Source organism: Camelus ferus, chromosome 9, assembly GCF_009834535.1.
Source record: "Camelus ferus isolate YT-003-E chromosome 9, BCGSAC_Cfer_1.0, whole genome shotgun sequence".
Lineage (NCBI taxonomy): Eukaryota > Metazoa > Chordata > Mammalia > Artiodactyla > Camelidae > Camelus > Camelus ferus.
In genome coordinates, this window is record NC_045704.1 from 29391947 (window position 1) to 29406209 (window position 14263).

A 14263-nucleotide genomic window follows, 5' to 3' on the forward strand; every position below is an offset into this window, starting at 1 on the left:
TGGAAGCCATGTGAATAATCACAAAGTGTGGTGGTGTCTTTTCCAGGGTACACACAAGAGGAGAAGATAGAGATTGCCCACAGGCACTTGATCCCTAAGCAACTGGAGCAGCATGGGTTGACTCCTCAGCAGATTCAGATCCCTCAGGTCACCACTCTGGACATCATCACCAGGTTAGTCTGCCGTCCTGAGGCTTCACTCATGTGCACGTCTAGACAGGAGATTGCTGTTTTACTGGAAACTCACAGTATCCATTTCTCTCTGTCTCTCCAGCAGATTCCCAGCAAGCATTCCCATAGCTGTTGATTCACACAGAGCTCTGTATTAGGCAGAAATTCATAGGGAAAGCATTTAGAGTTTCTTCCTAGCTAACTAAGGACTTGAGCCAGAATTTCAGCTTTTCCACAGTAGTAATGTAAGGGATTAATTTAATAAATTAACACCCCAAAACTGAGATACCTTTTATGCCCCAGGATCTTAAACGTTGAGTTCTCCTAAGAAGTGAGATGCTTCTTTCAGACATCTCTTTTAAGTTACTCAGATTTTCTTTTCTTCTCTTTGAGAGGTTTTAAAAATCTATGTTCGAGTTTTCACCTTTGGAATTAACACCAGGACAACAATAAAGGTGCTTCCCAAGTTAGCTACCAAATGGTTAAGCCTGTGGCAAGCAGGACATAAATTATCTGAGTGCAGTGTTGCTGAGTCTAATTTATAGATTGCATGTTTGAATGGAAAATATATCCTGTTGAGAATTTATATGTACAATAGCCTCTCACAGTTTTCCTGGCTCAGCATTGCAGGTCCATTGCATCATCTGGCAAATGGTGTCAGACTGCCAGGACTCCACATGCAGCGCTTTCCCAGCAACTGCTGCGTTTCAAGAGAAGTGAAGTCTCGCTCCCTTTTGAACTCTGACTTAGAGTTTGGCTAGGCAGACTGCTTTTTGATCTAAGCCAGCCTCCTTATGGAAGTCTGTTTGGAAGTCTATTTAAATTTACATACAAAATAGTTAGACTCTATCTGATCTGCGAGTTCCTTTTCTTAACTTGTGGTTTGCTGTCTGGGTAATGCCAGGGGAGGTAAAGTATTTTATCATTTTAAATATGGTGATTTATATGCCAGAGTCTTCCAAAAATATCATTATTCCAGATAACACCCCTTATGTCTGAGTAACTTTCAACAAGTCACTTAACCTTTTTGATAGCTTCCCCATCTGTAAAAGCTAAGTGATAGGGGAAAATACCCATTGATAGCTTATCTGGCTCTAAATAATAATGATTCTGAAGAGTAATCATTGTTATTTCCCAGTTGTTGCCTGGAGAACTGCTTCCTTTTTATATACTTGTTAGCTCAAACATCAGATATTAAAAGCTGTGAACATTGGGAAATTTCTCTGAGCAGTTTTAATATTTTTAAAAACAGCACAGGTATTTGCTACTCCAGGCAAGTTCTGGATATTTAGTGAGTTACCCAACTTAGGACCTAGTTTTTCATCTTGCATGTGTTTTTCATCTTATCCTGTGTCACAGTCACAGACCCACAGTGTTCAGGAGGAGGGGAGGGGGTCTTAGGAGCCGTCTGGTCCTCCTCACCTCCCGTATAGCCAGCCTGCTTGACTTCTTCCAGTGCTGGAGCGCTCACTGCTGACTGCTCCTTGTGAGTAAATACAGCTGCTGTAAAATAATCTTTATATTCACCCTCTTACAATTTTCTCATTCTGCCCAATACGTACACATGGAATCTAAATATAATTTCTCTCTTGTACAGCCCTTCTGGCATTAAAAAAAAATGCCATCAGGTCCCCATCCCATAAAGGTTCTCTTCTCTAAGCTAAACTTCCCTCTTCTCTTTACCATTCCTCTTGACCCACTTTTAAGACTTTTCCCCTTCTTGGTTAGTCTTCTTCTGAATGATTCCTGTGATGTCAATGTCCTTTTTTAATTAAACACCCATAGTAGAATGCAGTATTTCAGATGTAGCCTAAACAGTCGTGGTATAAGAAGCCCACTGATTTTCTTATTGTGACTCTGTTATTTTATGACTGTGTCTCAGGATTCTTAGCTTTTTTGAGTTGTGCTCTTGCCTATTGCACTTACAGTTACCCAACACCTTCAGTTCTTTTCCATATGAATTTCTGCTACGCCTGGTCTATCCCATTGCATATTTATAGGGGTTGAATTTTTCAAAGCCTAACTAGAGAAGTGTGTAATTATGTATGTTTTAATATACGTGTTCATCTCAGCTACCATTGCAGCAAACTGATTTTCTCTTTCATCTTGATTATCATCAAGTACATTAGTTTTACGTCCTCTGAAAATTGGCATCTTCATGATCATCAGCCAGCTCTTACTTGACACCAGTGCTTCTTCCTTTTTTGGTTTAAAGATGCTAAGTAGGGGTTGACGTGTCTGCTCTCTCTCAGTCAGCTGTTCATGTCGCACTGTCTGCGTTAGTTCCCAGCCCCGTATTGCTGTAAACGCCTAAAAGCATCTCTCTGTTGTTGCTGGCGCCCTTATTATCTTTGGCATGCTGCAGCTTCCTCTGGACGTCCCGTGCCTTTTCTGCGTGTGCATGCCATTCCTCCGTAAGCTTCCTCAGGCCGTTCTCTTTCATCTTTGTGCAGACCCTTTAATCTGGGCTCATCAGATAGTTGTCTCAGAAGCTGAACTGGGTTTTGGCTTTTGTTTTTACATGTTGGTTTGTTTATTTTTAGGATGCCTCCCTGTTTTCTTTCTTACTGAAATTACATGAAGCTGTGGAATATGGACTTTTCTCTCCTCCTTATTCCTTTGATTGAAGTGAGTCTTTAGAGTGTTTAGCCAAGAACTTATTTACCTTCTCTCAGAACTTAAGAAATCTGCTTCACTGCAGTCTGAAATCTATGTCTGACTTCCTAATCAGTGCAGTTTTTCAGAGGGAACTGCGTTCTCTCTCTCTGATGCTGTCCATTCAGACTCATCCAGAGCTGGTGGCCAAGAATGACTGTACCATCTAAAGGTTTATGAAGTGGCGTACAGGGTTTAAGTCTGGCATACAAGTTTTTAAAGACAGCTATACTGAATCACATTTAGAATCTTTTTCACAAAACCACAGTGCTTGCCTCATTAGCATACTTACTCTCTTTAGAAGTCTCTGCAGTGAAAGTACACTGAATGGGATAATAGGCACAGTTCCTAGTATGACTGGATTTCTGTCTCAAATTGTTTTCTGCTTTAGTTGGGAAAATAGTTCTATTTTTCTGATTCTTTCAGCAATATTTCAAGTATAATAAATTTATCAGAATTTTCTTAAATAGACAAAATTTTAAGAAAGCTTTTACACTTATCACCAAGGAGTAAGTGTTTTATGCACTGCCAGTTTACTTCGGCAGTATAACTTGAAGAACCAAGAATTCATTTTTTTTTTTTTTTTATTGAAGTGCAGTCAATTACAGTGTGTCAGTCTCTGGTGTACAGCACAATGTCCCAGTCATGCATATACGTACGTATATTCATTTTCATATTAAGAATTCATTTCTTAAGAATAGAGTAACGGTTTAAGATATTCTGTATAAAGGGAAATGCTGTAGCCGAAAATACTTCTGAATCTTTAAGAAATAACAGTACTTTAATGAGGAATTTTTAAAGGTGAGGAAGTTAGTACTCAAGAAACTAATGAACTTTTAAATATACACTTCCTTTAGTGTAATTGGTTTTTTTTTTTTCTTTTTTATACTAAATTCTCTTTTTGGGGGAGGAGGTAATTAGGTTTATGTACTTATGTATTTATGGAGGTACTGGGGACTGAATCCAGGACCTCGTGCATGCTAAGCATGCTGTCCACCACTGAGCTATACCCTCCCCTCCTCCTTTAGTATAATTATTAATCACATTACTTCTCTCTCTTTGTACAGGTGGTGTTTAGCCAAAAATAAAATATTTTTCTTCAATTTGATGACAGGTACACCCGAGAGGCAGGGGTTCGCTCTCTGGACAGGAAGCTGGGAGCCATTTGCCGAGCCGTGGCTGTGAAGGTGGCAGAGGGACAGCACAGAGAAGCCAAGTTGGACCGTCCCGACGTGACTGAGGGAGAAGGTCTGTGACCTTGATCTGGTGCCTGCAGGCGGCCAGGAGGGAATGGCAAAAAAGAGAGTTGGATGTGGAGGGTCGCTGTGGGTGGTTCTCGGAGCAGTGGGACATGCTTCTCCCCTGGTAAATGCATCCGACGAGTAGGTAGAGCTTCCTGGTTGATGTGCTGTATCAAGAGGATTCTCTTCTACAGACAGTAGAGTTTTAGCAGGAATAACACTTAGTATTAATGGTTTAAGGATATATTTTCTCCAACTTTATAAAGGTGGCACACTTTATGTTTGGGTTCTGGTGTTCTCTTTTTCCCATCTGATTTGGGTTGTTAAAAAAAAAAATCCACGCTGTCCAAGTACTGCAAGAGTAGATCTTTATACCCTGGAATAGCTTCTGGTGTAATAATTTGGTTTTCTCACACATTTTCTTTGCTAGGTACACAATTAAGATGTAATTTAAATTATTTTTTGTTAGAAAACTCATTGTGGAGGCGGTGACAGGGAGAGAAAGGGAAGGGTTCTACTTCAGTTAATGAATCGGGGGCATCTCCTCTAGTACGACCATGTTGCTGCATGGTCAACGAGACTTGCTTTAACAAACATGACTGTAATAGAGAACTGAACATTTCTTTCGTAGTAAAGAGATTTACTAGATGTTCCTCTGTTTCCGTAGCTGTTTCTAGGAAGGAGTTTGAGGAATATGGCTGAAGAAGCATGATTTGTGATAAGTGTAGTGGAATTACAAAGGTAAACATCTTCCCTGCTTTTCCTTCTATTGCTCTGCCAAGTGCATTTAACAGCAGTGTCATGCGAAGAGAAGACTTTCCCAGATCCTCCTATTTCTAGTTCATGCTTCACGCCTGTTCGCACTGTGCCTCAAACCTCACTGGTTCATTTCTGCAGAGTAAACCTCCCACCTTGTGTTGAATTGGGGGTGGGGGTAGGGGGTAGTGCCCTTGTTATGTGGAGTAGGAATAGTGACCTTAAACTCTTAATTGTTTCTTACACAGATTTAAAAACCTTTTGTCTTTAGTTTACTTCTCACCCATATTTTCAGGGGTACCTCAGATTCCTGAGCCTTGGTAGGATTTTGTGGATAAACCCCCCGGCCTCCACAGACATTAAGGCTTCCACGTCTTCTAATCTGCTAAGTGTTTATTACTTCTTGTTCATCTACATTCTGTTACCCAGAATGTCAGCATCTCTCGTCTTCTTTATTATTCTTTTTGTTCTTGTGGATTAATGCTTTTTTGTTTTCAATTTCTTAATTGTCGTTTTAATAGGATCTGGAGAAGAAATTTAAAGATAAACACATTTTCAGACCACCATTTTCAGAAATCTGAATTTTTGAAAAGTGCCTTAGGTGAGTGATAGCCTATCATGAATGAAATCACTGGTGTAGCTGAGAGTGAGAGTGGACAGAGATATTTTTCTCTTTTTTCCCCTTCTAAATGTAAGGCCTAGATCCTCATGAGATTTCTCATTTTTATTCTTAGAACATCCCCGTTGTGCTGTGGCCTCCAGCATCTGAGCCTGTGTGCTTTAGTTCTTGTCTGATAAGACAGAGAGTGAAATGAGTTTATCTAGTTAACACGTTTTGAAAGTTGTGTTTAAGATTTAGATGGTGTCATTTGGAATTTATAATACATTCAGTGGGATCTGATGTCAAAAGAAGCTTCCCATAGTTACACAGTGCTTAATATTTATATGTATATCCACTAGCATATCTCTAATAATGTCTGTGATCATATTAGCTATTTAAAGATAACCCAGAAATATTCAAGAACTTGTTCAAATAGTTGTGAACTATGTGAGAACGTACAGTGTTTCATGGTAACATTTAGTTGGTTATTGTTATTTTTAATCCATGATTCGCAGAATAAAGCCTAAATAACAACGCAGTTAAGCAGATTTGGGTGGTTAAGTTATTACCTAGGACACCCATATAAATAAATAATCAGGATAAATACTTGTCTCTTGAGAGGGTGATTTTGATAATAGTTCTTATTAGCTAACCGTGGACTCCAAGCTGGGTCTTATATTGTTGATACCCTGAGTTACTGTAAACAACTCTCCTCTAGATTTTAGTAAAATTATTATAAGGTATTCTGAAAATTGGTGTTTATGACCTCAAGCCAAAAGAAAAATTTCTGCCAAAAAAGTGTCTCTTAGATTTTCATGTCACAGTTCAAATGGAGCTAGCTTAATAACTGAAAGTTTCTCATTAAGAAATGAATTATTTCAAATTAGAGTATAAAATGAAAGTTGTTTTCGAAATTTCAAGTAACTCAGTGAGGGAATTATTTTTAATGTTAAAAATATTGCTGGACTCAGAGTCACTGCCAGGAAGAAAAGTAATTTCAGGCCACAAGCATTAAAAACAGGCAGAACCTCCAGCATATCGAACAAACTTTCTGGAGGAGGCCCAGAAATACTGGTCTGTGAACAGTTGTCTTTGTATTTGTGAGGTCTTAACTGGCAGTTCAACAGAATAAATAACAGGATTTAAAAGACGAGTGAGCTTTCTCGCTGATTGGTGTTAGAGGAGGAATGTGTAGGGTTTTGGTCCCTTACCTAAAAAGTATGGGAATTATTTCAGGAAAGCCTCACTGCCTGTGTTTCTCTGCATGTTATTAGTGTATTCTGAATTGCCCTTTTCCTTTCTGGGATATTAGTTGGATTGAAAGATAAAAGTTTGTGGCTGAAGTTATATTCTGCTTTTGCCTGCCTTTAGCCAAGGACAGAAAAGTTCCATGTGTTCAGACTTGGATGTATCTCTGTGGAGCTAGGCACACCTCTATTTGTTCAAGTACTCATGTACCATATATGTCTTTTAATATCTAGTAAGTTTTTTTCCCTCAAAAATTATCCTCAGCAAAGATGGACTCACGTTATAGCCAATCCTTACAAAGTTTCTCAGGATATGGAGCACTCCCCATTATTTTTGAAAAGTATAGTATTTATTGGAGAATCTGCATTAAACTTCATGTACTTCAAGATGTTAGTTTCTTACTGTTCTCATAGAAGTCACCTGAAAAATTGGTTGGGAAAAAAAGAGAATTAGCCTCTTAACAGTTATTCCTGAGGTGTGTTAGATGTCATTATAAGTAAGCTTTTTAAATGTCGCTTAAATCAGTATGTACATGGTTATGTTATGGAGCGCTCAGATAAACACCTAAAGGGAAAACGAACCAGCTGGCTGCCTTATGGTTAGTGGCCGGGTACCTTGGGCCTGGGATGAAGTTCCCAGTGGCTGCGTCATACGTGGTTTCAGGAATGACTGTGTCTCGGATAGCCTTGATATATCTGGCAGTGGAAGCCCTCTAGCTTTGTTTCCCTTCAGGATTGCTTTGCCTATTGTAGGTTCATCAAATATTCATACTAATTTTAGAATCAGCTTGTCTATCTCTACAAGTAAATAAGTAAATAAATAGGTAAAGCCTTTTGATATTTTGATTCTGATTGTATTGAAACTGTGAATCTCTTTGGGGAGAATTGACAATTTGGTATTATCAAGTCTTCTGTCAATTCATAACTAGCTTCATTTATATAAATTTTAATAAATGTTTTTAAGTGTTTCAGTGGTGAGCTTTTGCGTATTTTTCCTTTAGCTGTTTTCCTAGTTAATTGATCCTTTTGTGCATGTGTATTGTAAATAGTCTTCTTAATTTTTAATTTTCTAATTGTTTTGGTTGCTAGTATATGGGGATACTATATTCACTTGTATCCAGCAAACTTGCCAAGTTGACATATTAATTCTAACTATAGATTTTTTTCGATTTTCTCCATACAACACCAGTTACTACAAATGCAAATAATGTCCATTTTCGCTTTTCATTTCTGATCATTATACTTTTTATTTTAGTTCTTTCCTAGTGAACTAACCTCTAGAAAAATGTTGAATAGAAATAGTGGTAATAGACAAGAGAGGCAGAAAAAGAGCCTATGAAGAATTACCAGCCTCTGTAGCCTTTGTTTTGTACCTTCAGGCCACCACTCATCACCTGACTGACTATTACAAAATCTCAGTTGAGGAGGATTCTCAGTAGCTGTCTAGTTTGGCTCTGAGTTGATTCACAAGTCCCTTCACAACAGTCTCCAATAAACACTATGCCTTGCCAATCTGACTTTGTTAACAGACCCTTCTTTATAAACTTGGCTATCTACTTCCCAGTCCATAGGAAAGTAGAAGCTGTGGATTGGAAAAAGGGCTAAGTGGTTGGGTGGTGTGAGTCATACGCAGTAGGATTTGATGTCAGTGAAAACATGCCCGTCCTCTCATGATAGATTCCCTGGGGGCCCTGCTGACCACAAAACAGGCTGGCTAGACCACAGATCTAACTCCAGGACAGTTTCTGTAGCTCAGTCTCCATCCCGGTTTGACTTAGTTGCGCATTTTGACATGTGTTGTTTCCCTGATACGTTTGCCTTGTGTATAGGACAGTGAAATCAACCTAATATACTGGGAGAAGGCAGAGACAGTATTAACTTCTTGGCATATCCTTTCCAGACAGCTTCACAGTTCAAAATGCATCAAAAGAAAACATTCAAATTTCACAGCACTAAGTTCTCCTCCTTCATGCACTTTAATTCTCCCAGGTCCTCCCCTGGCTGCGAGCTGGAGGAAAGGGATCCTGCCTGCTGCTTCAGCAAGTCTGCTTGCTGCCTGGGGTCAGATGCCACGGGGAGAGCCTGTGCGTGGGCTCCCTCCTCGCTCGCTGCTGCGGTTCCTCACTGTACATCCCGCGTGTTTTCTAGGGCAGCTATTTTCTTAGCCTTCCTTGGATCCAGTTCTCCGGAGGAATCATCTTCTGTCGGGCTGCTTTCAGGGCTCTTTGTTGTGGCTTCCTGCCATTGACTTCTCAAGCCCTAAGCATGCTTCACGATGGTTATTTTAAGTGTGGTTCCTTTGTTACCAAAACAGGAAGCTGTTCCTGCAGGAGAAACAAGTGCTTTTGATCCTGTCAGCTTTTTTTTTTTTTTCTTTCAAACTAGTCGTCTCCATATCTGAGGCATATCCATTCTCTTGTCTGATGTCATGAATTTCTTATATTAACAGAAAACACTATATATAATGTTTTCAGGAAGTAGCCTCTGAACTTTGTATAACTTTTTGCTGAATTCTTTTGTCTTTGACTTCTTGGAGCAGTCTTCTGATTGTTGCAAGATCTGTCCCTTTATCCTTTGGATTTTACATTATTCAATGCTGTGTAACAAATTACCCCCAAACTGAGTACAGCAATTACCAAACACTTGTCATCTCACGGTATCTGTAGGTCAGAGTCCAGGAGCAGGTTAGCCAGGTAGTTCTGACTCGAGACCTCTCACGAGGCTCCACTTAGGCTGTTAGCCACCAGGTGGGTCACCATAGGGAAGAACGGCGTCCAAGCTCACTTACATGGTCATTAGCTGAAAAGGGTCGTGAGACTCCATTCCAGCATGTGTGTGGAGGCTTCCCCACACCAACAAGCAATTCTGGGACACCAGCTGGGTGTCCCAGAATTCAACTCAATTCTGACCCTGTCTACCTAGAGACAGCCTCGGATTCCACAGGCAGAGGGCTCAGTCCCATAAGACCGCTCTTCACACAGAGGCCGGTCGCACGCCCAGGCTATTCCCTGTACTTCTGACCAACTGGCTCAAATCGGAGGTTCCCATGGCCCCTTCCTCAGGTTTAATTAATTTGCTAAAACGGCTCACCAAATCCAGGAGACCTCCCCCTCTACGCACTAGATTACTGATTTATTATAAAAGGATATTAAAGGATACGCATCAGCTACATAGGGTGAAATCTTGAACAAAGGCGCCTCTGTCCTGGAGCCTGGGGCCTGGCATGCAGAAGCTCTCCAAAAAAGGACCAAAAAACTGTCCTTTGGGGTTTTTATGGTGCTTCATTACATAGTTGTGAGTGACTAGATTGTTGGCCAATGGTGACGGATTTAACCTTAAGCGCCCCCCTACCCCAAAATCATTGGGTGCGATAGAAGGTTTCAACCCTCTAATCTCCTGGCAACCAGCACCCATCCTAAGTACTTCTAAAAGTCATCTCATTCACCTAACAAAAGACACCTTGATCATTTTTAACACAGGATATTCTGAAGGTTTGGGGAGCTATGAGCCAGGAGCTGTGGGCAGATATATTGAGAAGTTTATTTGGTCATCCAAATGACCAAGTATATACGTACCTCTCATAAATCACAGTATCACGTAGTGGCCTTAAGTTCCATGCTGACTCTTGGCCAGATTTTCAATTTCTCATCACTTAGGCCTCTCCCTAGGCTCAGGACATAGCTGTTGGCTTCCCCAGAAAGAGTGCCGTGTGAAAGGGAGAAATTGAGAGCCCAAGACAGAAGCTGCAGTCTTTTGTCATCATGACTTCTGCCACATTCTGTTGGCCACACAGACCAACCATGGTACAGTGAGAGATGGCAGTGCTCAGGCGTGGTGTCCTTGGGGGCCATGCTGAAGGCTGGCTCTCACAGATTTTTGGTTTACTTATTTTAAAGAAGGTTGTTATATATTTCATTTCTATTAATACACCCCCCCCATTTCTGAGGATTGAAATAATTTGTTTAGAGTTTTAAAGAAACCCTGTGGTTTGGGTTGTTAATAGAGAATGGAAATTGCTGTGCTGCAGAAACAGTTAAGAATAGCTATATAATTCGGGCGTGCCTTCAGGGGAGAAAAACTTAATAAGACCCACAAGCAAATGAATGATTCTTTAGTAACAACCGAAACAACCTTTATTTGTCAGCTTTTAATGGGGATTTTGTTGATAGTGTTCTTGTTTGTTTTGTTTTGGGACATAAAAACTTTGCTAGCTGTTTTCAGTGAAGCAAGGATAATTGAGTCGTTTCTTAATTACTTGGTTCCAGTTACATATAAAAGTCCTCTAACCTAATTCCCTTCCTTTCTGGCTTGAGTTAGAACAAAAAAGAGAGAGTAATTTGTGTGTGTGCCTCTGAGCCCCAAAACCACAGACTGGATGCTTTGGCTGTTTATTTTATATTGTTACAATAATACTCAGAAGTCAGATTGTTAGTTTCTGAAGAAATGCCTAAGTCTGATGGTAAGAGGTCTTTGAACACAGCATGACAGTTCCCAGTTTTAGTATTGTTATATGGGCTAAATTTAAATTGGCCTACATTTTCCTGCTCTTTAAGGAGCACAACTTTGAGAATTTCTGCATGTTCGTACAGAATGTACTGATTTAAACGGCCATACCAGTTCAGTAGTCATCACGATCTAAGATACTTTATTATCAGAAGGATTTTTCTAAGCCAGCATTTAAGTTTGTGCTGTTGAATATCCATCCATCAAACTTGAGCTGATTTCTTACTAAAGACGCAGGTTGTGCCGATAGGGCTAAAAAGTTTTGATTCATTTTTGCATTTTCAGTATTTAAAGTCTTGCTTCAATCTGTTCATCCTTATCTTTCCTTTGATTGTATTAGTGACTCAGAACAAATAAAATTTTCTAATAGCCAAAGGAACAACTAAAGTTAACTGTTAAGGAATATGGACTTCAGAGAGAGTTTTAGTCCCAAGGCATATTGGTTCTAAAGCTATGGGGGCTTGTAGGGTTCTGTTACAACTAATTGGATTTTGCAAACCAAGATAAAATTAAATTTAGAGATTAAGACTTTCTATGCTAAATCCTTTGCATTTGTAGGGGTGTTAGGCAGCATGTTGTGTCCAAACATCTAAAATCAAGTGGTATTCCAATGGTGAGATGAAAAGATCGCGTTGGTATATACTGCCACTGTCATGAAGAGGCACCACATACTCTTTTCTGACATTTACACTGATTTACTGATTGTTCCCTCTTCAGTACTAGCCTGGCTTAAGAGAGCTTTGTTTGCCTGTGTAGACCGGAAGGAAGCTGAGATAAAAGAAAACCCTGCTTACATATGATAGGAGCCAAATGTTTTGTTTAAATTTAAACTATTTGGAGACAGGAAAATCTAATATTGTCAAGAAATTAAAAAGTCATTGTTCCATTTAATGAATCATATAGGAAGATTCAGTGGCCTTTGAGTATCATTGACATATTATCAAAACCAGTCTTATGTTACAAGATACTAAAACTGTACTTATTTTTTTTTAAATATTACAGACAGTCTCTGCATTGTAGCTGATAATCCAGACAATTCTCCAAGACTATTTTCTGAATCTGTGACACAGGAAGTGAGATTTATTAATACCAAAAAAACCTCTGGGAGACAGGGTGCAAACCTCTTGTCTGGGGTGAAGTTAGGGTCCTGTGTCTTGGATAATGTTGATTTATTCAGTCAGTGAGTCAGCTAGCATTCACTGAACACTTACTGTATGCCAAGTTCCAGACTGGACTCTGGGAAGCAGATGAAAGAGATGTCTAACAAGTGTGTAGTCCACTGGAGGAGGCAGATATATAAACAAATAATTTTTAGATAGCGGATAAATGCTGGTTTTTAAAGTTTTGTAGCGGCATTGGATTGATCTTTTTTTTTATTGTAAACTTCATTTTATTTATTGTAAATACGGTAGCTTTTAAAAATTGCTTTTAGTAAATTGAGACAAAATGATCATTCACTTACATCTCAAAATTAATTTGGATAGATAAATAGATGGGGAAAAATGTTTTCCAGATAGTCTTTTTTGATGGTCTTTATTTTCACGAATAGGTAACTACTACTAAAGTTGAAAAGTGGTTCCCAATCATGATTTCCACCTCTGTCTTAACAGGTATTATATAGAAATGTGTCGTAGGTAAACTTGAAAGGAAGTGTATTTGGTAATGTTAAAGCTGTATTACCATCCCCCACAAAATGAAGAAAATATTGGCAAAAAGGACTTAGAAGATTTCATCGCTAGTATAAAGGCTTCTCTGGGCATTTGGTCCACAGATTTCTTCATTATGACTAGTTCCTTTAAAAAAAAACACACAAATTATTGTAGAATAGACTACACTGTATAGCACAGGAAAATATACACAAAATGTTATGATAACTCACAGAGAAAAAAATGTGACAATGAGTGTGTATATGTCCATGAATAACTGAAAAATTGTGCTGAACACTGGAATTTGACACAACATTGTAAAATGATTATAAATCAATAAAAAATGTTAAAAAAAAAAAAGAAAATGTAAGCTCAAAAAAAAAAAAAAAACCACACAAATTGAAAATATTCAGGCGCAAATGCCTTCTTGGCAGTAGGGGTCAGTAACTTGAATCTCAGTTGCGTTTAGCACACTTCCTCTGGTTGGGGGCATGGTTTCTGGAAAAGATCTACCTGAAACTGACAGACAAATTACATAGTTGAAGATATTTCAGGTTTTTCTGATTTGTTTTTAAGATATTTTGTTTTCCTCTTTCTGCCTTCCTAAGAGAAGCCTCTCAAATGCATTTTCTCTACGGTCAGTTTAGCTTTGAGGCACATACTTCTACTGTCTTGGAAGAAATAACAGAAACACTTACAATCTCAGTATCTCATCTCACTTTTTAAAGTAGATTCTTTTTTTTTTTTTTTTTTTTTTTTTTTTTTTAGTTTTATAACCGCACCCATACAGATCTTTCTCCTTATGCCTAAACGGGTTCTGGATCCATGATACACACCCCTGTGTGCTAAGAGATTGCGAGGTAAACATACTCCCCTTCACTGGCTCGTGCACAGCCTCTCTGCCAACTACCCGTTAACACACCTAGCCCTGCGTACAAATACAGTTCAGCACCCCAGTTTGCATGCTTCAAAACTCAGGAGCCCAGGGTGATTGAACTCAACTTGCAAGAAAGATTTTTAATCATTCAGTAATCATTTTCTTACATACTTTACTTTTCACAGATTAAAAATGTTTATATTTTCTTGACAAAGTCAGCATTAAAAACCTGGTAATTTCTTGGCAAATCAAAGTAATGATTAAGTATTTTGGTGATTTGTCATTTGTCCACAGATGTTATTAAGATTTGAGAATGAAATAGCAAATTCAATTTAATTCTGCAGACCTTAGTGGAACACCTGTATTGTTTGTATAAGGCACTGCGATGAGTTGATACGGCAAGATTAGAGGTCATCTCGTCTAACTTTCGCTTTACAGATAGGGAATTGAGGTCCTCACCCAAGACTGTGCTCCATACATTTGTTGAGTTATGGCTGGAGTAGTGGACCACAAACCCAGGCTGTCTGACTCCAAGGCCTCTTGGAAGTAAGGAGTATCAGTTATACC

The 14263-nt window shown here is 39.0% G+C and overlaps 1 protein-coding gene across 1 annotated transcript in view; it reads left to right on the top strand.

Annotated features, from left to right (window-relative positions):
* Positions 1 to 14263, top strand: part of LONP2 (lon peptidase 2, peroxisomal) — an 82516-nt gene that overhangs the window by 49427 nt on the left and 18826 nt on the right. The window contains exons 10-11 of the mRNA XM_032486257.1: positions 47 to 173; positions 3940 to 4073. Coding sequence (XP_032342148.1) covers positions 47 to 173; positions 3940 to 4073 — 261 coding nt within the window. The remainder of the gene's footprint in view (positions 1 to 46; positions 174 to 3939; positions 4074 to 14263) is intronic.